The sequence below is a fragment of the Anomaloglossus baeobatrachus genome, chromosome 11, assembly GCF_048569485.1.
Source record: "Anomaloglossus baeobatrachus isolate aAnoBae1 chromosome 11, aAnoBae1.hap1, whole genome shotgun sequence".
Classification (NCBI taxonomy): domain Eukaryota; kingdom Metazoa; phylum Chordata; class Amphibia; order Anura; family Aromobatidae; genus Anomaloglossus; species Anomaloglossus baeobatrachus.
The window spans coordinates 108,996,570-109,018,100 of NC_134363.1; the positions used below are offsets into that span (position 1 = coordinate 108,996,570).

The 21,531-nt window shown below is 47.8% G+C and overlaps 1 protein-coding gene across 1 annotated transcript in view; it reads left to right on the top strand.

The window, feature by feature from the left end:
* The window catches only part of CBL (Cbl proto-oncogene), a 103,780-nt gene that overhangs the window by 28,865 nt on the left and 53,384 nt on the right, over window positions 1-21,531 (top strand). Inside the window, exons 3-6 of the mRNA XM_075328863.1 lie at window positions 7,388-7,534; window positions 19,876-20,032; window positions 20,188-20,309; window positions 21,354-21,491. Coding sequence (XP_075184978.1) covers window positions 7,388-7,534; window positions 19,876-20,032; window positions 20,188-20,309; window positions 21,354-21,491 — 564 coding nt within the window. The remainder of the gene's footprint in view (window positions 1-7,387; window positions 7,535-19,875; window positions 20,033-20,187; window positions 20,310-21,353; window positions 21,492-21,531) is intronic.

Here is a 21,531-nt window from a genome sequence, read left to right on the forward strand (position 1 = left end):
ACAGGCAAGTAAATTTTGTAAAATCAGCAGCTTTTTGAGTGGCAGCAGCTGCTGATCAGCTGCTAGCTGAGGTGGGTATTCATAGTGATTCCCACCCCCCTGCCTGTCCGTCCCCCACTGTTATTTATGCTAATTCTATTATATCATTGTTTTACCAAGTGGCTAGAAGGACCTTGCTGATGTCATTCCCATGTGACCAGAAGGGGCGGGACCTCAACCAACATAGCTGATACCAGGAAGCAACATTATTTTTCTGTTGGCATACATAGAGATCTTTAGAAAAAGTATTTCTAAAGATTCTTTATACTATGCTAATGAGGCCAGGGACTAGTCACATGGGCGTTATATCCCCCAACTAGTCCGTCCTCTTAGTACGCCCCTGTGGACATACTACCATGCTAACATGCTGTTCAATCAAGCATACCTGTCTCCGCTGATCTGAAGTCCCGCCCCCCACAACTTCCAGTCATGTGCAGTATGAAGCCGGGTGTACGCGTCCTGGCTTCAGCGAGGTCTAGTGCGCATGACCGAAAGTTCCGGGACTTCCGAACAGTGATGACAGCGGACACAGGTATGTACAGTACCACTAGTGATGCTGCATTGAATAGCATGTTAATACACCCCTGTGGATGTGCTTCCATGTTAAGAGGGTGGACTAGTCGGGGGAAGTAACGCCCTTGCGACTAGTCCCTGGCCTCATTAGCATAGTTTTTCTAAAGATCTCAATTTATGTTAGTGTATACAGGGACGGTTAGGCAGGGATTAGCAATATACGCCAAGGACTGCTCGTGGCCTTCGGTGCATATTGCACCTGACAGGTTCACTTTAAGAGGCTTGGATATTCAGACTTTGTAAGATGACAATGACATTTTGGCTATTTTAAGAGCAAAAAGCTTTTCCGTTCCTTTTGAATGATACTAGGAGCTAAATTGCTTTTCTAATTGACCTGCAGCTGATTGCAGCTCTGTCTGTAGCGGGTCCTATGTCAGGAATAAGCTCAGTGAAATCTTGTATCCACCAACTACTGTATTTCGGTATTTTCAGCACGGTTTGCGATCTAAAAGTAGGAAGTTTTGCATTGTACAGTGGAAAAAGCAAGAGGAAGTGAATGTGACCACAGGCAGAATTAGTCCGACACCCGAACGTTGTGAAACCTGCTGGAGAAATGCTGGTGATGTTCTTAAGAACAGTTCCTGGCTTTGGCCGTTAACATGGTACAATCACGATTCTGGCTGTCCAGTCCACTAAGTCTAATTTCCATAGACATTAATAGGAAACGACCCAAAAAGTGCTACGCAGGTTTACTGGGCTCGTTGATTTCTTTCTTTTCCCTGCGTTGGTCTCTTTATCTGTTAGGCTAGTTTCACACTTGCATTGAACGCCATCTGTAGCATTGCGTTGTGTGACGGATGCAACGGATCGTACAAAACAACGGAATCTGCTTTTTTTTTTTAACAGTTTTACCGGCGGCAGACTATTGTGAACGATCAGCTGATCACCCAGCTGCCGGGCGATCAGCTGAGCGTTCTAAAAAGCCGGCTGCCGGGCGATCAGCTGAGCGCTCTCAAAAGCCGGCTGCCGGGTGATTAGCTGAGCACTCAAAAGCCGGCTGCCGGGTGATTAACTAAGCACTCTCAAAAGCCGGCTGCCGGGTGATTAGCTGAGCACTCTCAAAAGCCGGCTGCTGGGTGATTAGCTGAGCACTCAAAAGCCGGCTGCCGGGTGATTAGCTGAGCACTCAAAAGCCGGCTGCCGGGTGATTAGCTAAGCACTCTCAAAAGCCGGCTGCCGGGCGATTAGCTGAGCGCTCTCAAAAGCCGGCTGCCGGGTGATTAGCTGAGCACTCAAAAGCCGGCTGCCGGGTGATTAACTAAGCACTCTCAAAAGCCGGCTGCCGGGTGATTAGCTGAGCACTCTCAAAAGCCGGCTGCTGGGTGATTAGCTGAGCACTCAAAAGCCGGCTGCCGGGTGATTAGCTGAGCACTCAAAAGCCGGCTGCCGGGTGATTAGCTAAGCACTCTCAAAAGCCGGCTGCCTGGTGATTAGCTGAGCACTCTCAAAAGCCGGCTGCCGGGTGATTAGCTGAGCACTCTCAAAAGCCGGCTGCCGGGTGATTAGCTGAGCACTCTCAAAAGCCGGCTGCTGGGTGATTAGCTGAGCAGTCTCAAAAGCCGGCTGCCGGGCGATCAGCTGATCTTCGGGTACCGAGAAACAAAACAAAGTTTCTGTGATATTTTAAAAAAAAAAAAAATGAGCATGCGCAGTGAAAAAAATAAAGGATTCCGCTGCTCAAAAAATGTTACGTGCGGCGTTCCTTCCGCCCGGCAGCAGCAACGCAGCGTCGGCCAGCAGATGCAACGCAGGTCCATCAGTCGCAATCCGTCGTCCATACAAGTCTATGGGAAGCAGCGGAATCCGTTAACAGATTCTGCTGTTTTCCAAAAGGGCGGATTGTGACTGAAGGAAAACAACACAAGTGTGAAACTAGCCTTACAGGCTTACACATGTAATGGTGGTGATGATGCTGTGGATTTTAGAAGAGGTGTTATCTACACAGAAAATGCACAATTGCCAGCAAAGTTTAAAGGGCACTTGTCATTAGAAAATGGATATAGTTTTAAATAGTATAAAATGTATTAAACATTAGGCCTTATGCCCACGTTGCTTTTTTATCCATGTTTATTTAAAACCATCAATAAAACAAGGAAATCTCCTCCAGCGCAGTCTGGGAAGCCTGACTTACTGTGCACACATTACCACTTTTTTCCCTGCAGATTTTGTTGCTGAAAAAAGAAGCAACATGTCAATTTTGTTTTGTTTTTATTTTTTTACCATTTTAAAAATGCTTTTATATATGAACTGAAATAAAATGGTGCACATTTTGTTATGATCGAGCGAAAAATGTTAAAATAAAAAGTGATCCAAAGGAGTATAGAAAAAAACATTGCATCACTGAAAATGTCACTTTGTCCTGCAATGAATGTGGCCCCCCAAATAAACATTTATATATGTGCGGCCCATATACCCAGCAGAGTTTGATACCCCTTCCTTTACACTTTAATCTTATCTCTGTACAGAGGATAATACCAAATACCTCCATTCACAATAGGTGATATTACATCTCTTTATTGCTGATTAATGCCTGTGCCCAACAGGAAGGATGAGGCTTACCGTATTTTTCGGACTATAAGACGCACCGGACAAAATAAATTTAAAGTAAAAGAATGTGGTCATGACACACTGTTATTTTACTGCTGACAGTGTTACTGAGGTAATAATATCCCCAAATTCTGTCCCATTCTGGGTACCTTCCAGGTATATATGGCCCCCATCGTGGAATATGTATGTTCCCCATCATTATATGTGTGATCCTCCAATCTGGTGTGTGTGTGTGTGTATATGTGTGTGTATATGTGTGTGTATATATGTATATGTATGTGTATGTATGTATGTATGTATGTATGTGTATGTATGTGTGTATGTATGTGTGTATGTATGTGTGTATGTATGTGTGTATATATATATATGTGTGTATATATATATGTATATATATATGTATATGTATATGTATGTGTGTGTGTGTATATATGTATATGTATGTGTGTGTGTATGTATGTATATATATATATATATATATATATATATATATATATATATATATATATATATATATATATATAATGTATATGTATGTGTGTGTAATATATAGATATAGATAGTTATATACTGTGTGTATAGTTATATAGTGTGTGTGTGTAAATATATATTATGTAAATATATATATATGATCCAACCCTATCCAGGTGTACAGTAATGCCTATACTATATTATTTATTGCCTTTTACTGTTGTGCTGCTCACCATGCTTCAGTTTGGTCCTGGCATTACAAAGTCTTCCATATCTTAAGGACCTGCAGTGATGTAATGAAGAGGCGGGCACTGTGCTGTTCTGGCCCCGCCTCTGCATTACATCACTGTAGGTCCTTGTCAGCTACGGGAGACTGTTTCTAGTGTAAAGGCAGCAGGAGCAAAGTGAAAGTAATGTGAGCCCCTCAGCACAGAGACTGCGGCTGTGCTGTGAAGGTATGCCGTGCTCTGGCCCGGACACTGCAGTGATCTGCACTTCCTCCGGGTGAGACATGACTGCAGCGGCACCCTGCTCCTGCCTCCTACACAGCGGACACAGTCTCCCCAGCCGCTGCAGGAAGCCGGGGGCTGGAGAACCCACGTGTGACCGCTGTTTACATTAAACTATTTATTGATTTGCTGCTCCTCACCCCCACTGACTGCAGAGAGAGGTGGGCGGGGAGCAGCTCATGAATATTCACTTACTTTAAGCAGCGGGCACACGTGGTTTCTCCAGCCGCTGGCATCCTGCAGCAGCGACCCTCCCAGCCTCCTGTGATCCCACTGCATAGCGCTGACTCCCCACAGCTCCCTACCCCGCAGCTTCAGACCATAAGACGCACCCCACACTTTCCTCCCAAATTTGGAGGAAAAAAAGTGCGTCTTATGGTCCGAAAAATACGGTAATTTAGGCCTAGTGGTCAGCGTGAATTTGTTTCAATTTTGTCTCAGATGCCGTGGTTTCTAGCGTCTGCAGCATCTAAGGAGTTTGACCGAGACAGCGCTACCTCAGTCAGCCGATTGTGGGGTGCCCCCAACAATGCTCTTTGTTGGCAGTGTTTGTACGGCCATTAGGGCCTACAAGTGAAGGAGTCTAATAACCTTCGATAATACACTGCACTATGAGCATATCCCAGACAAAGAAAGGGACTTCATATCCAAAAAAGATCCGTTTACTAAATGATCAATTGTATATAGAGGGGAAAAATAGCACTTGGCTATTAAAGTCTAATGGTGTGGCATTCGGGGGAGAGAAGACTGAGATGAACATGAACAATCAAAACTGGTCATCCTCCCCCCCAGCCTAGAATTGGGGTTCAATCATTATGTAAAATCCCGATAAATCGGCGCGGTGTCCACATAAGGCTGATGAAATGGGTAAATGAGGCAAACAAGCAGCAGACACACTGATTATTTTGGGGTACACCTTTGGCGGCACATGTTGTTACTTTTTTTCTTTTGAAAGCAAAAAAAAAAAATTGCAGTTTTTCATGAAGTCCAAAAAGTGACCCCAAATGGAAACCAGAAAGCCCCCGATAATCGGTGATGTTCCTCTACATCCATAGTTCGAAGTACTGGATATGAATTCCATTTTTCTGTCCCTAGGAAACATACAAATGGAAATCCCAAAATATGAGGAATTAAAAGTTCACACGTTCAAGTCCCTTTCTGTGGCATAAGAAAAGCGTTGGTGGGCTTTTTTTTTTTTTTTTCCAATATCCCTAAAACAAAAAAGTAAAAAAAATTTCCTGGCCTAAAAAAAAAAAAGTTTATATTTCGATGTGATGGGGTCCTTCTCAGATATCACACAATCAACAGAGCGAGAGCTGGATGAGCAATCCAAAGAGCATTTATTCCAAGCAAATCAAACAGTCCATAACATAATCCACAAAACAGAGGGTAAAATTAGTTCAGAAACGGCCCAACCCGTCCAGGTCAGTGGGTTCGGCCAACAGTAGCATATTTTATATGGGGCCTTAAATTTGTGTATCAAGGCTACACAGGTTTTTGTGCCGGTGCGTAAGCACTGATCACTACAGATAGCCGCTGTCCTGAACTCTTGGGAAGCCCCTCTGAGAATGGATGCCTTCGGGGCTGCTGCAGTCCTATGTCTCCGCAGGTCTCATGACTTTAGGTGAAAGGCGCCTGATGCATTGTCCATCGTTGGCACTACTTGCCCAGATCTAAAGTAATGGCTCCTACCAGTGCCAACATCAGCAACTCCAACCATGGGGCACCTACAGGTAAAAGGCTATTTAAAATGCTGGATATTTTAGAAGGATAGTGATAAGAATGGGTTAAGCACATCTGTGTAAGGAGCTTCAAAGTTCAGTAAGGCCACTTTCACACTGCGTTCCTCTCCCCGTTCAGTGATCCTGTTGGGGCTTCCATCCAAATCCCCGACAAATCTGTATTCTGACACCTGTGCCCATGGGGGAATTGACTATAGGTGCAGATGGAGTCACCATGTGCTCTGTCGTGCACCATTTTCGGGAGTATACGCTTATTAGAGACGGGCACCTAGATACAGTCTACTTTATCTGGGTGTCCACCTCCAATATGCGTATACTCCTGAACATGGTGCAGGACAGAGCACATGGCAACTCCGTCTGCACCATCAGTCAGTGGCCTGTCGACGCATACATCTGAATCCCGTTTTTCTGGAGGATTTGGACGGAAGTTCCGACATGATCAATGAACAGGGAGAGGAAGGAACGCAACGTGAAAGCGGCCTACGGCAGGAAGAGATCGAATTCTACACGTTTTGGAGCTCAAACTCTTTCAGGAATTAAATCACAGCTGTGTCTCTGCGAGGCGTTTGAGCTCCAAAACGTGTAGTTATAAATCACTTCATGCCTTACTGAACTTTGAAGTCTCCTTGCACGGCAGTGCATTAACCCCTTCTTTCCACAATCCTTCTGATAATCCACCATGGGGACTACATCAGCCGATAACCTCTCTTCACATGCGCCAACAGTATTTGTGACTTTTACAGGCTCCCCTGGTATCCTCTCCACCCGGATAACAACCTCTTTGCGCCTCTTTGTCTCTCCAGCACCCACATCTTAGGCCCCTTTCACATTGCGTTTCAGTGACTCCGTCAGGGCATCCATCCGAAAACCCGCCCCTCCCCCTACAAAACGTGTTTCGGATGTATGCACCGACAGGGCCATTGAGTATATTGGAGCAGACAGAGCAAGCATATGCTCTGTCTTGCACCAATTTCGGGTGTATACGCTTTCTGCAGGCGGATGCCCAGACGTAGCAGAGGACTTTCGGGTGTCCGCCTGCAAACAGCGTATACACCCGAAATTGGTGCAAGACGGAGCAGACAGAGCAAGTGTATGCTCTATTATACTCAATGGCCCTGTCGGTGCATACGTCCGAAACACGTTTTGTGGGGGGAGGGGCGAGATTTCGGACGGATGCCCTGACGGAGCCATTGAAATGCAATGTGAAAGTAGTCTAACTCAATGCTGGATACTTTGCAATAATGAGAATCAAACTACAATTTCGAAGAATGACGTCCGGAGACTCTAGGTCACTGACACCATTTGCATTTTTGTAAAGAGGAAATACTTGCGTCCAGGGTAACTAACTGGTCTATCGGCCGTTTTGTCACTGACATTTCCTGCTGCGGCGACTTTAACTCTTTAGCAGCTTCTTTATCTGTTATTCTGGATCAAACTGTACTGTGCTTTGTATTATGTATATGTTTAATTGTGGAATATTGACAGTCTTCTCATCTTTTTATTCCCTAGGCGGAACCTGACCAAATTGTCCCTGATCTTCAGTCACATGCTTGCAGAGTTAAAGGGAATATTTCCCAATGGATTGTTCCAAGGAGATACCTTCCGGATCACGAAGGCAGACGCCGCGGACTTCTGGAGAAAAGCTTTTGGAGAAAAGTATGAAATCTGATCCAAGATCCATTTGTCAGACATTGCAGTCATGGTTTTTTATTTTAAAGGGATTGTCTGGCACATGATTTTGATGACCTGTCCCTATGACCATTGCCCATCACAAGCATGGGAGCTTTTCTGTAGATCTCCCATTGGTTAATGGCTGTTCAGTTCAGTGTTTGCCCCCATCTGCCACTAAAGCTATTGTCGCTCCATATCCATCATTCACCACCTGATATTTTTGATCTTTCTATGGCTAGTTTCACACTTGCGTTGGACGGGATCCGTAGCATTGCGTTGTGTGACGCATGCAACGGATGCGTTGCATATAGTGACACAACGCATGCTACAGATCGTACAAAATAACGCAATCCGTTGTAGTTTTTTTTCCCTTGTCTTTACACATCTGAGCATGCGCAGTTGTGTAAAGACAGCTGCGTTAACGGAAGGCATCAAATGACGCATTCTAACGGAATCCGCCACCATAGGCGTAAATTATAAAAACAACGGACGCCTAATGGATTCCTGCAGGTTGCGTTTTTTTGACACTCCGCCAAGCGCAGAAAAACGTTACATGCTGCGTTCCATCCGTCCGACGCAGCGTCAAAATAACGACGCTGCGTCGTCCAGCGGATGCAACGCAGACACTTGCGTTACAGTGCGTCGTCCATACAAGTCTATGGAGAATAGCGCAGTGCGTTAACGGACTACGCTATTCTCCATAGTGACGGAATGCGCTGAACTCAAGTGTGAAACTAGCCTAAAAGATCAGTATTTGTGCAACCTCTTTAAAGGAAACCTGTCATGAGGGACATAAGTAGTATTTACCTGCAACCTTAGTGCTAATCTGTGTCTAAGGTCATTATTCAGCAGCAGGAGGAAAAAAATGTTAAATTTTCCCAGCAGCTGCCTGAATCAAGTCATCTGGGAGTGCCAGGGACTGGGACAGTCGCCACTATACCTATCAGTGCATGCGCTGTAATCGTAGCCACTGATCCTTCAGCCTCAGTGATTACCGCTTGCTCTCTGTAAAGTGACCGCTGACTGTTCTTGGAGCCGCCCACTTGACTCGCTGATCAAATGCAGGGAGAATATACAATCATTACCTGCATTCAGATAAACCTTGTTAGGCTACTTTCACACATCAGTTTTCTGCATTCAGGCACAATCCTTTTTTTTCCTGATGCAAAGGATCCGGCAAAAACGGATGCAAACTGTATCCACCGGATCCGGTTTTTAACGGATCCGTTATGCCGGATGCGTACAAAACCGGATCCGGTGGATACGGTTTGCATCCGTTTTTGCATCCGGTTTGTCCTTTTTTTTTGAAGGATCAGCTTTTTTAATTAATTTGGAGCATGCGCAGTTTACAAAAACGGATCCGGTAGCCGCATCCATTTTTTACCGCATTGCGCCGGATGCGGCGTCCATAGGCTTTCATTGTAAAACACGCCGTATCGCGCCGGATCCGGCGCGATGCGGTTTTTTTGCCGGACAAAAAAACGTTGCAAGATACGTTGCCTCCGGCCGCCGCTTTGATAAATTTTGCCGCATCCGGAAAAAAACGGATGCACCGCAAAGCCATCCGGTACAATCCGGTACCAATGCAAGTCTATGGGGAAAAAACGGATGCGGTACCGGATCCGTTTTACCCGTTTTTTTCCGGATTGAACCTGATGGCAAAAAACTGATGTGTGAAAGTAGCCTAAGACGCCCACATGTGTGTCTGTGACCTGCAGATCATCACTATAGCGGTGGGTGAATAGTGGGGGATTTGTTTCCTATGACTGTTTCCCTTTTAAGCATTGTGCGAGCAGCAAGTGAATGTTCCCCACCCAAGAAACTTGAGGCGTACTCACAGCGCCCTGGAGCAGCACACTGTGTCTGCGAGTTTGAGTGCAGCAATGATTGAGCAAACACCCGCCTGTTCTATTAAGACAATTCCAAGTCTTACTGTATCGGGGTACATAATTTGTGTGATGAGGATCCCACAGGTGGAAGCCCCTCAAAAAACTGCAAGTCTCAGAACCTGGGCCTTGTTGTACGATAATTTTACAGCTCCTCTTCACTATTTCTTATATGCAGTGGGTAGTAATTCCAGTTTTTCCTCATTTCGTGAAATTTTTGACTATATTAATATTTGTCTGTACTGTACAGCCCCCTCCCAGAATGCAGTGCTGCTCCGCACCTTCTGTAGTAGTGCTCCACACTGGGTTCCCCGCTGCTCGGCTGGCATCGGCAGTCACGTGCCACTGATGGCTTTAGGCTATATGCGCACGCTGCACCTTGTCGCAGAGAGCCTGGAAATGTAAAAAAAACCAAAACACAGCGCTTGTAATGATGGTGCATTTGTGCCGCGTTTTGCCATGATTTTGTTAAAGGGAACCCATATGTGTTCTAAGCTACAAACCGTGTGATGTGTGGCCTAGTAACCCCTTCCTACCCATCGCTGTGGTGTAATATTGTGTAAAATGATTTGATAGGGAACATATAAGTTATAAAATGTTTTTCTATGTAAATAGGAGATGGTCTAGTCCTCTGGGCGTCGCATCGCCCTGTGGGCACTTGCATGTTTCCCGTGGTATCGCACCCCTGTCGGCGTGATACATGATTTACATGAGCGTCGTGCGCTTGTAAAGGCGGCAAGTAAACACCCGGATATGAAGGCTGCACGAACTGCAAGTGCGCACGTGCGGGATCTCCAGGAGCTTTTCGTTTTCAGGAGCTTTCGCTTGTGTAAATTCATGGTATCACGCCCACAGGGGAAAGCATGCCAACGCCCAGGGGACTAGACCCTCTCCTATTTACATAGGAACATGTAAGTAATAAAACGTTTTTTTTTTTTTTGTTTTTTTTTATTTATAATATCATATTACACAATATTACAACACAGGGATGGGTAGGAAGGGGTTACTAGGCCACACATCACGCTGCTACTAGGTTAGAACACATAAATTACCTGACAGGTTCCCTTTAATGTGTTTTTAAAGGAGAAACAAAATGATAGGATAATTGCTAGCTAGAATAGATAGAAAAAATAGGGTAGATAGAACATTTATACAGTAGTAATGGGGGGTGTCTCATAGATGGCACACCTGGAATAAAAAGGCACGAATCGCACATCCAAAATCATACTTTGATCTAAAGCCGCTAGGCAAAAATTAAATACCTGAACATGAGGTTCTTGTTGTAACGTTCTGATCCGACTGTATGAAGCCCACTGCCACGTCACGGCGAATCTGAGTGGGTCCCTAATCTATGCCTCAAAAGTGTGGCGCCGACCACCGCAGCAGCTACGATGCTTCAGCAGAAGGCAGAGTGTCCCCCCCCCCCCCCCATATGACTCCAGGCCACACCACCCCAAACACAAAACCACCACAGCAATGGCCGCCACACAGCACCAGCACTCTGTGAAAGGAGCTGTACACTCGCCTTCCACAAGCTCCTTTTGTGTGAACTGGGAGCAAAAATGGCAGAACCCCTCTTTGTAGTCTCCTGCTAATTAAAAACGCCTGTGCCAAATGGGAGGAGTGCTGAGTCAAGTCAAAAACGGAGGAGGATAGAATGCAAAATAGCACACCTGGAAGAAAGACCTGAATTGCACATCCCAAAATCATACTTTGATCTAAAGCCGCTAGGCAAACATTACACATGAACATGAGGTTCTTGGTTTAACATTGTGATCAGACTGTGTGAATTTTTGCTCCCAGTTCACACACTGGGAGCTTGTGGAAGGTGAGTGTACAGCTCCTTTTACTGAGTGCTGGCACTGTGTGGTGATTTTGCGTCAGTGGGGCAGTGCCTCCTGGAGTCATGGGGACTCTGCCTTGCAGCATGGGTGTTGGGAGGCACCAGGTTACCTGCCCTGCTAGTGCATTGTTGCTGCCGCAGTGGTTGGCACACAGCGCCACACTTTTGAGGCATAGATTTGGGGCCCACTCAGAGATTCGCCGCGTCGTGGCACTGGGCTTCATACAGTCTGATCAGAATGTTAAACAAAGAACCTCATGTTCAGGTATTTAACTTTTGCCTAGCGGCTTTAGAACAAAGTATGATTTTTGGGATGTGCGATTCATGTCTTTTTCTTCCGGGTGTCTCATAGATGCCTGCCATCACTAACCTAGGGTGTAGTGGCAGCTATGGGATGCCATTAACTCATTATTACCCAGCTTGCCACTGCACCAGGGTAATCGGAAAGAGTCGGGTAAAGTCCTGGGACGGTTTCCTCTAATGGATGTGGCAATTACGGGTGGCTGCTGGCTGATATTTTTAGGCTGGGGGGCTCCCAATAACGTGTGACTCCCCTACCTGAGAATACCAGCTCTCCTTTTGTGAGGCTTTATCTTGGCTGGGTATTAAAACATTTATTTTACTGTAGGTTATAGACCCACCCACCGGCATCTGTGATTGGTTGCAGTCAGACAGCTTTCACTCAGCGTGGGAGCGCGTCTGACTGCAGTCAATCACAGACACTGGTGAGTGGGGGAAGCAGTGAATATGTATGAGCCTAAAGAGCAGCTGGCTTGGGAAGAGCAAAGAGCTGCCGCTGGAGCAGTGTGACAGCCGCCCCGGTGACGGTGAGTATGTAGCGCTTGGTGGCAGAGAGAGAGAGAGATATACCAGACACCCCAAAATCACTCCAGCATTGATTTTGTCATTTTGTAACGAAGTTGGTGAGCTGTGTTTTTGTTGACAAAATGTGGGTAAAACGTTTGCAAAACACACACCATTTGTAACCATGTGTTTTGTCATTCGTTTTTCATCCTCTAATTCATTTCAACGGGGGACAAAAGCTGAGAATAATGCAAGAAAGAATGAACATGCTGCTTCTTTTATGTCACAAAATTGTCAAAACAAAGCGCTGACAAACTGCAACGTGCGCACAGCAAATCTGACTTCTCATAGACTTTGCTGGGAAGTCAAATGTCAGAACTTGCTGACAAAGTGAAAACGCAACAAAATACAGTGTGCGCATGTAGCCTTAGCGTTTGTCATCCAAGCCTATGGAAGGAGTTTCCTTCAGCTTGACTCTGATAAATGTGAATCCTGCAGACAATCAGTGGCCACTGACTGTCTGCAGCTCTCACGTTACAGTCTAGCTGTATGCTGATGCCAACAACCGATGGCAGATGTGGCTCCAATCCAGGAGACTCAATTGTGTTCCCCACCTCCTTATGCTTATTACAAAAGGCATTGTCCGGTAGGACACATTCCCTTTACATATATGGCTAGTAACTGCCGGGCACTGGGTTTAGGTTTCTCAATGACCATGCATATCGTCGCTTCCTCTGTTCCTCTGGGTTATATTAATTTGCTTATTTCCTAATATCAGTACATCCTCTCATAAATCATGTTCTTCTTTCCACACTCTTGTACATCTCACTTCTCTTTCGGCAGCCTAAGGCTGGTTTCACACTCCAGCATTGCAGTTTTGGGCCAGAGATGCTTGTTTGGAGTCATCCCATGGTTGGATCATGTATTATGAGATCTGGAATGTCTTCCCATAGGAAGATTTAGCTAAAGGCTTTTGTAACCCCAGAGGATCAGGTCTTTGTCACTTGCACAGATCACACTTCCATTTTGGGTTCCTTCTCCGGAGCATTGTAGTCAGGCCTGGACTGGCGCAGAGATCCCCCGGTGGCCCACCACCTCCCTTATTTTTAGTAGTTGGCAGAATAACCTAGATTCACAGTGTACAGACAGGGAGGTCATCTCCTCATTCATTTAACAAGCTGCCCAGTTTATTATACTCAGGCATAGGAAAATTTGTGAATGAGGGTTATGGAGTATTCACCTGTATCTGAACAGTGGTCCCCAGAGTCAGTTACTGGTGGGATCTTGGCACCCTAGTTCGATGCTGCTTCTAGAATACCCATGTCCTGTATCTATCGATGTAACCTTCACTGTTACATTATGTTCTATACTTAACTTTCTTTAACCTTGTAGTGGAGATGCGTAAATGTAGAGGAAACAATGAATGTTCTTAAAGATGTTTTCTCCATCGTTTCATTGGGGGACACAGGACCATGGGTTATGCTGCTGTCACTAGGAGGCTGACACTAAGTAAACAGAAAAAGTTAGCTCCTCCTCAGCAGCATACACCCTGAGCCGGAGGCGGACTCAATCAGTTTTTAGCTTAGTGTCGTAGGAGGCTGATGTGGGCCGTCTCGGCCTCCCTCAGCCATTTGTTTTTTTGCGCCTTTTTTTCCCTATTTTCGGCGCCGCTCATCGCTCTCATACCTGTCTTCTTGTTTTCTGCAGGTTTTTTATTCATCATTCTCCGCAGCCCTGTGGGTACCACTCCCCAGGGTCGCAGGGGTTTCAGACTTTGGGCCCTCTCCCCCGTCCATCCCTATGGTACCACTCCTGGGGGTGTTCGTGTGGGCAGGTTGTCGTGGGCACCCCTGATTCGCCCTGCGGTATCACCCCAAAGGGCGTACAGGGGACATACAGCAGGGATGGGACCTCAGCAGCGCGTCTGAAATCTGATGGGGCCCGCATCGCTGCCTTCTCCTGAGGGGGGGCTCCTTCCCCCATCATGATGCCCACTTCCCTGCCTCAGCACGCTGCTCCCCCGGAGCAAGCAGTCTCCCTGGACGGGGGCACGGCACACAGGCAGGGGCAGGGCGCCCTGCCTGCGCCGCATCCATTTCTGGACCAACGCCACCGAGATCAGGTAGGACCGACCTTCTCCTACCTTCTTCCCAGGCGGCTGCAAAATTGAGGCCCCGGTCTCGGCCTAGTCTGCGCCCCGGCTACATCTCAGCAGTCGGCGGCGCGCGCCGGCTCAAGCCCACAGCTCTCTCTGGGCTCTCCGGTCATCGCCGCTGCCCCACCACTGTTTGCAGGTAGGACCGCCGGTCTCTACCTCCCCGCGAGCCGGCAGCCCCAAAATTTAGGCCCCGGCTCGGGCCTTGTCTCCAGTGTCCCAGGCCCGCCCTCCACTACAGTACGATTGGTCGCCGGCCGTCCGTCTCCGCCCTCCGCTCTGCCCCAGGCATCACAGGGGGGGCGGTGGCTGTGTGTTTTCCCGCTCTCCAGACTTCATCTTATCAAAAAAAAAAAAAAAAAGAAGTAGAAAAGAAATAGAACTCCCGGTGTGCGGCTTGCTGAGGCTGCAGCAACCGGTTATAACAGTTAAAACAAGCCTTCAAAAGAGCCACAATCATATGAGGATTGTGTTTTTATAGTGTTTCAGGTGCATGTGTGTATGTGTATGTATATATATGTATATATATATATAGGTGTGTATATATATATATATATATATATATATATATATATATGTACGTGTATATATATGTATATGGGTATATATATGTAGATTGATTTGTACAGGCACTATAGATACAGACTTATAGAAGGGAACGGTGTTTTTTTTTTTTTTTTTTTTTCACTGCCAAGATATATTCCCAGAATAATACCTCAATTGTGAATTCATCCAAATCTTTCAGATTTAGTAATCACAGCCACCGCAGCCCCTGACACAGCAGGTCCCGGCATCCCGCCCCGGCCGGCTGGTTAGCGCCCCGGGCTCAAACCATAAATCCCCTCGCTGATGTCTTCGGATTGGTGCGCATACGCTGCGTCCCTGGCTGACGCTCTGTCATACCTACACAGGACTGGCGCAATCCCCTCGGGGAGTTTTCACCTTCATCCCCAGGTCCAGACGGCTGCTCCTCCGTAGCCTTTCGACCTCTCAGGTGATGGCCCAAGCGTACCGCCTCTGCTGGATTCCAAGTGGGCGCATGATGTTCGGCACCTGAGAATAACCTAGTAGAAACGGTGAGTCAAGCCATAAAGGTGCGAACAGCCCCTTTTTTCTTTCCGGGCACGCACAGGGGGAGGTGAGTCCCGTACCAGGGGCCTCCTTTTTTCCCCCGCTCAACGCGGACCCGCTAGGTCTCATCTTCTGCAGGCCCCCAGGTTTTTCACCTTAATTCCCAGGTCCAGTCTGCCTCTCCTCCGGTAGCCTTTCGACCTCTCGGGTGATGGCCCAGGCGTTCCACCTCTGCTGGACTCCAAGCAGGAGGACCCGGATGTTTGGCGCATAACGATTAGCCTGGTTGAAATGATGAATCAAGCCTTAAAGGTACGGTCAGCCCTTTTCTCTCAGTACACTCGCCGGGGGAGGTGAGTCCCGTACCAGGGACTTTATCCACTACTCGAAGCGGACCCGCCAGGTCTCGCCTTCGGCGCCTCCCCCTGGTTTTTCCTTCATTCCCAGGTACAAGCTACCGCTCCACCGGAAGCCTTCCGACATCTCTGGTGATGACCCAGGCGTACCACCTCTGCTGGATTCCGAGCAGGCGCCCGATATTCAGCGCAGGGCGAATAGACTGGAGGAAATGGTGAGTCAGACCATAAGCGCACAGATAGTCCTCTTCTCCTCTCTGAGCACACAGGTTTCCTTGAGGACTTTTCCGGCAATCCCGTGATGTAGTCAGTGGACATCCAGTAGTTCGCTGATGTGCTGCATCATCACAGACAACAACCAGACACGACGTTTACCAGCGGTAAGTCTTGTATTGTCATTATCCCTTCTCCAAAGGGGCTCCGGAGAAAAGGGGCATGCCCCCCTGTGATCGGCCCGCCAGGGTTCCGCCTGGCTTGTCATCCCTAAGGTGACGTCTCTCAGGGACTCCACGGACACCGTTCCATCTCTGTCCAGCGGACTATGTTCCATCTCTGCCGATTCAGGACTGGTTGACATCTTTGGTAAGTACCTTATCATCACAGCCCTGGCGTCTGCCAGCTGCACGGCCTGAGCCTATAGCAGCAGTGTGACCACCCGTCGAGACCTCTGACTCAGGATCGGAAACGCGGAGGCGGCATCTAGGGAGTCGCTGTCTTCCCTTACGCCCTTAGGTGGCCGTCCCGTCGGAAATAGGCTAATCCAGTGGATCCCCTAGGCTACGTGAGGGTGGAATACTCCTTCCCCTAGGCTACGTGAAGGAAGAGCACAGCTCTTCCCAGCATCGGCCCAGACGCTCGGGATCGTCGCCTCACCGCTCGATCCCAGTCTGTCGAGCCGCAAACGTCAGGGCGCCGCTATCTCTCAGCAGTCCCTCCGCCTTGCATCGCTGCGGACCATTCCAGCTTTGTTTAAGAAGCGCTTGCAGGGATCAGGACGGCTGTCCCTGCACAGCCTACTCGACAGGGCCGCTAAGTTCACTCCACCCAGAAACGACCTGGTGGTTTAGACTTCCCCTTAGTCTTGGGGTTTAGACAGTCACTGTTACTCCTCCGCTACTAGGGTAGCTGAGCTACCGCTGGGAGTCCTATCAGGCCCCGGCCCGGTAGATCATTCCTTTAGGCACGGTATTCGAGCCCGTCCGAGGGAAGTTACTCTTCACGCAGGAGTAGTTTTCTTTCCCGCACCGAGTCGGGTTCGGTATGCGAGTCCTTGGCTGTTGGTGGAGGTGATACCAGCGGTACACTTACCAATTTTTCATCTTTGGCCTTCCACGGGATCCCACTGAAGAACGAAGACAGGTAGCTTCCGTTTGCCCTGGGAACCCGCCAACCACTTCCTAGTGGACCAGTCTTCATAACCGTCCCTCGGGAGGGTCCTCTCTCCTTCTTCTCTGGAGGATAGTATCTACCGTCACCAGTCTCCTGTGCTAGGGTACGCTATCCCACCATCCCACAACACGGTCCCGAGGGTCACCACTAGAGGTTGCCCCCCCCTTTTTCAACATTCCGGAAGCCAGAGCCATCCGGTTAGCTGGTTACGATTTTCTTCACTGGGACGAGGTTACCCGGTCAGGTTCCAGTCGAACCATGCCACAGCGGTGGCGTGCATCTTACACCGGGGAAGCGCAAGGAGTGTCATGTCAAGGGAAGACGTTAAGAGGATCTTGCTCTGGGCCGGATCTCGTCGCTCTCTAATCTCGGCAGTACAAATCCCTACCATGGACGTTTGGACGGCCGTTTTTTCCCGGCAGGAAGGGCCTCGCCTAGGCAAAAGGCTTTTCAACAGGGTCGTCACCAGCCAGATCTACGACGAAGGGAAACCTACAGTCGTGGTCCTATGGACCTCCCGATCCAACTTTAAGTCAACGGGGCATCAAGGGTGTCCTCCTTCTCTGCACTAGGTGTCGACGCCCCCACCCGTCCGGGAGGCCAGTTCATTCTCTTGGGCATCTTCCCTCGGCTTCCCATGATCTCGAGGGTTCTCAAGTTGGACCAAGGCAGAGGGTGGCTCTGGAGTGGCCCAGGCGACCATAGTTAACAAAACTCACTCAACTCCTCGCAGATACTCCGTGGCGCCTTCCAGACCGTCCAGTTCTTCTGAGTCGGGGCCCTCTCTTCCACGAGGTCTCAAGGGTCCTAGGTTTGCGGCCTTAATAGCGGATCCCGGGTACTTGCTTGCACAGGCCGGTTGGCAAGAAGGATGCAAACAATGATGGAGACCGGGAAGATGGTTTATTACCACACGTGAAGAGCTCCTCCGGGATGTGAGGAGCGCATCTTCTCTTCTCTTCTCTCTCTCTCCCTCCCTCCCTTCCGGCACTGCTACCATGCTTTCAGTCAGATCTGGATGCGGTTTTTTCTAGCGCGTCCCGCTAGGGGCCGAGTGTCGACGCGGTCATTTCAATTTCAGAGACTTATCACTTCTTGTCACACGATCAGGTTTTTCACGCAGAGAAGCGTCCGTCTGGCTCGGCGGCATCACCGTCCACTAGACACGCGGGACCTGGCTACCGGTTTGGACCTTGCCGAGTGCTTTCTACTCCCACCTGTTTGGATAGGTGGGCTCCTCGTGGCCGTCTCTTCTGCAAGGGGCATCAGGGCGGACAGCCCTCTCTTGCTGCTTTTTCCCCCCTTTTTCCGGGTCATCCAGCAGGACAAGGGGGGTGCTCCGGCCACAACTCCCCCTTTTCGATCCAAGGCAACTGCCTTCCTTCCAGATAAGGGGATTGAGTTTCGAAATCGGTCCTAGTCTCTTCTCTCAGCCTAAAAAGGGGGCCTAGTTTGTTCCTGAGCTGGCTCGTGCCCTCAGTCGTTTATGTCTTCAGGACCGGACTTTCGGTTTACGCCGGCAGTCAGTTCCTCTTTTCACTCGCTCCCCGGAGTCGCATGCCAGCGCCCAGGTCCAAGATTGCCACATGGATTCATTCCGTGATGGTGTGAAGCCTATTGCATAGTGGACGGACCTCTACCGCATTCTACGGTCCAAGGGAAGCCTCTTGGAGGATTGGACTTCAGACGTTGGTCGACCATGTCCACCGAGCCTCCACCTGGTCTACTCGGCATACCTTTACTAGTTCCTATCAGGTTCACACACATGCTTTGGCAGAGGCCAGTCTTGCCGTTATCTTTGCGGGCGGCAGAAGCACACCTGTACCAAGGTAGGTCTTTGTAGGTCTGGGTCAAGCCCGACAGGAGGAAGCGGTTTCCTACCGATCTCCGGTGATGGTTCTCTTCCCACCCAGGGACTGCTTTTGGACATCCCATGGTCCTGTGTCCCCCAATGAAACGATGGAGAAAGATAGATTTTTGTGTACTCACCGTAAAATCTCTTTCTCTGAGTCTTCATTGGGGGACACAGCACCCACCCGGTTTGTGTTTTTTGGTGGCATATTACCTGCCTGTTGCCTCAGTGGCCATATTCCCTGCCACTGGTCGCATGAATAATTGGTTATAGTTTTTACCTAGTTTGATCTAGAGTTGTTTGGTTCTCCTCCTACTGCTTGTGCACTAAACTGATTGAGTCCGCCTCCGGCTCAGGGTGTATGCTGCTGAGGAGGAGCTAACTTTTTCTGTTTACTTAGTGTCAGCCTCCTAGTGACAGCAGCATAACCCATGGTCCTGTGTCCCCCAATGAAGACTCAGAGAAAGAGATTTTACGGTGAGTACACAAAAATCTATCTATTTTGGACTTTTGGTTCTTTTTTTTTTCTTATGGGGCTAAGAACTTGACAGTTGCTAAATATTTTGCCCAATCATACGGCGATTCTCCAGCTTCTTCTGCGTCACATTGACAGAGCCGTTCCTTCTCTTCCGCTCTGCTCTGTCAAAGAGGCGTCCCTCCCAATGTCCTACTGACAGCTGGATCCTCACTACATAACTGCATGGAGTCGGCTGTCAATCAAGACATTGGCAGTGATGCCTAATCAACAGACTTAATCGGAAGGGAAAACTGCATTGTTGACATGAAGTCAAAGGATGCAGGAGAACGCCACCTGAGCCGGGAGAGAGGTTTCTGGGCAGATCAGGCAGGTAATTAGCTACTGCTTGCTGGTAATTTCTAAGCTCCACAGGAGAAAATAAGTCTCATGTATTACATATACATTTTCTGTACAGTAGGTAAGTCAATGAAAATGGCTTTTTTTTTCTTAAAGAACTATTGTTCCTTGGAAAATATTCCGACATGCCCTGCATGATGTCCATCCTATTTCTTCTGGTCTGGAAGCCATGGCACTGAAATCCACCATCGACCTCACATGTAACGACTATATCTCTGTATTTGAGTTTGACATCTTCACTCGACTTTTTCAGGTACGGTGGGTTTTCTTTTGTTTTATTCTAACATTTTAGTAGATATTAAATGTAACTCCCATTTCAGTCAGCTTGATTCAGAGGCATTTCTGGGAGTCCGTTCATTGACCTCTTTGATTCAGTCCAGTCATTCTTCTTATTTGTTTTTCCTACAGCCATGGTCTTCCCTTCTCAGGAATTGGAATAGCCTGGCTGTGACTCATCCGGGTTACATGGCTTTTCTGACGTACGATGAAGTTAAAGCACGACTTCAGAAATTTATTCACAAGCCTGGGAGGTGAGTGCATGGAACTCCATCATGGAAAGGACCGAGGTCTCGCCAGGCTACATTTTGATAGAAACTGCCTTAAACCCCTTCACGACCGGGCACGCACCCATACGTTCTAAATCATGAAGGGGTGAACATTGCCAGCTGCTGCGGTGATCCCCAGACATGTCAGCTGATTTGTACAGCTGACATGTGTGCCTCACAGGCGCAGGTGGAGCTGCGATCCACCTGTGCCTGTTAAACACTTAAATTGCATTGTCAAAATGTGACCGCGCAATTTAAATGCCCAGAGCGGTTAAATAGCACTTGCTCGCTTCCATCGGAAGACCCGTGACTTGATGGATGCCATGGTAGCATAGGGTCCTGTGATGACTCCTGTGCTATTATGACTCACTTCCTGTAATAGCCGGCAGAGAGCTGTCTGTTATAAGAAGTGAGCATTTCTGCTGGTCTCAGCTTTGCAGCTCCGATCAAGAGAAATGAATGAGCAATCAGATTGCTGGTCCTTATTGACCTCTAGGGGGACTAGTAAAAGAAGAAAAATTATTTATTTATTTATTTATTTTTCAAAACAATAAAAAAAAAAAACACTTAAAAGTTCAAATCACCCCATTGAAAATTAAAGGGTTAAACAAATACAAAATATACACCCTGTTGGTATCGCCGCTTTCAGAAATGCTCGATTCATCAAAATACAACATCAATCAACCTGATCGGTAAACAGCGTAGCGGCAAAAAAATTCCAAATGCCAGAATTGTTTTTTGGTTGTAGCAAATTTTGTGCAAGATGCAATAACAGGCGATCAAAATGTACTAGGGGGACTAGAACGGCTATCTTCAGAGCAGTGTTGGCTGATTTGATGTCTTAGAGGCTCCACCACGTTTGTCAAATTTTCAATATTTTGTATTCAGGTCGCACTGAAACTGATGTGCTAAATACTTGTTCTTTGCCCAGAAGGGTGGCATCAGTCCTTACTCGATAGACCTTCTTATCTCCTTTTGCATGGTTTAGCTAAAATCCTCATTTCTCTGCACATTTACTTTCTCTTGCAGTTATATTTTTCGTCTGAGCTGCACAAGACTTGGACAGTGGGCGATTGGATACGTTACTGGGGATGGCAACATTTTACAGACCATTCCACACAACAAACCTCTATTCCAGGCTCTGATTGATGGATTCCGGGAAGGATTGTAAGAGCCACATTATATATACATATGTTCTCACGTCATG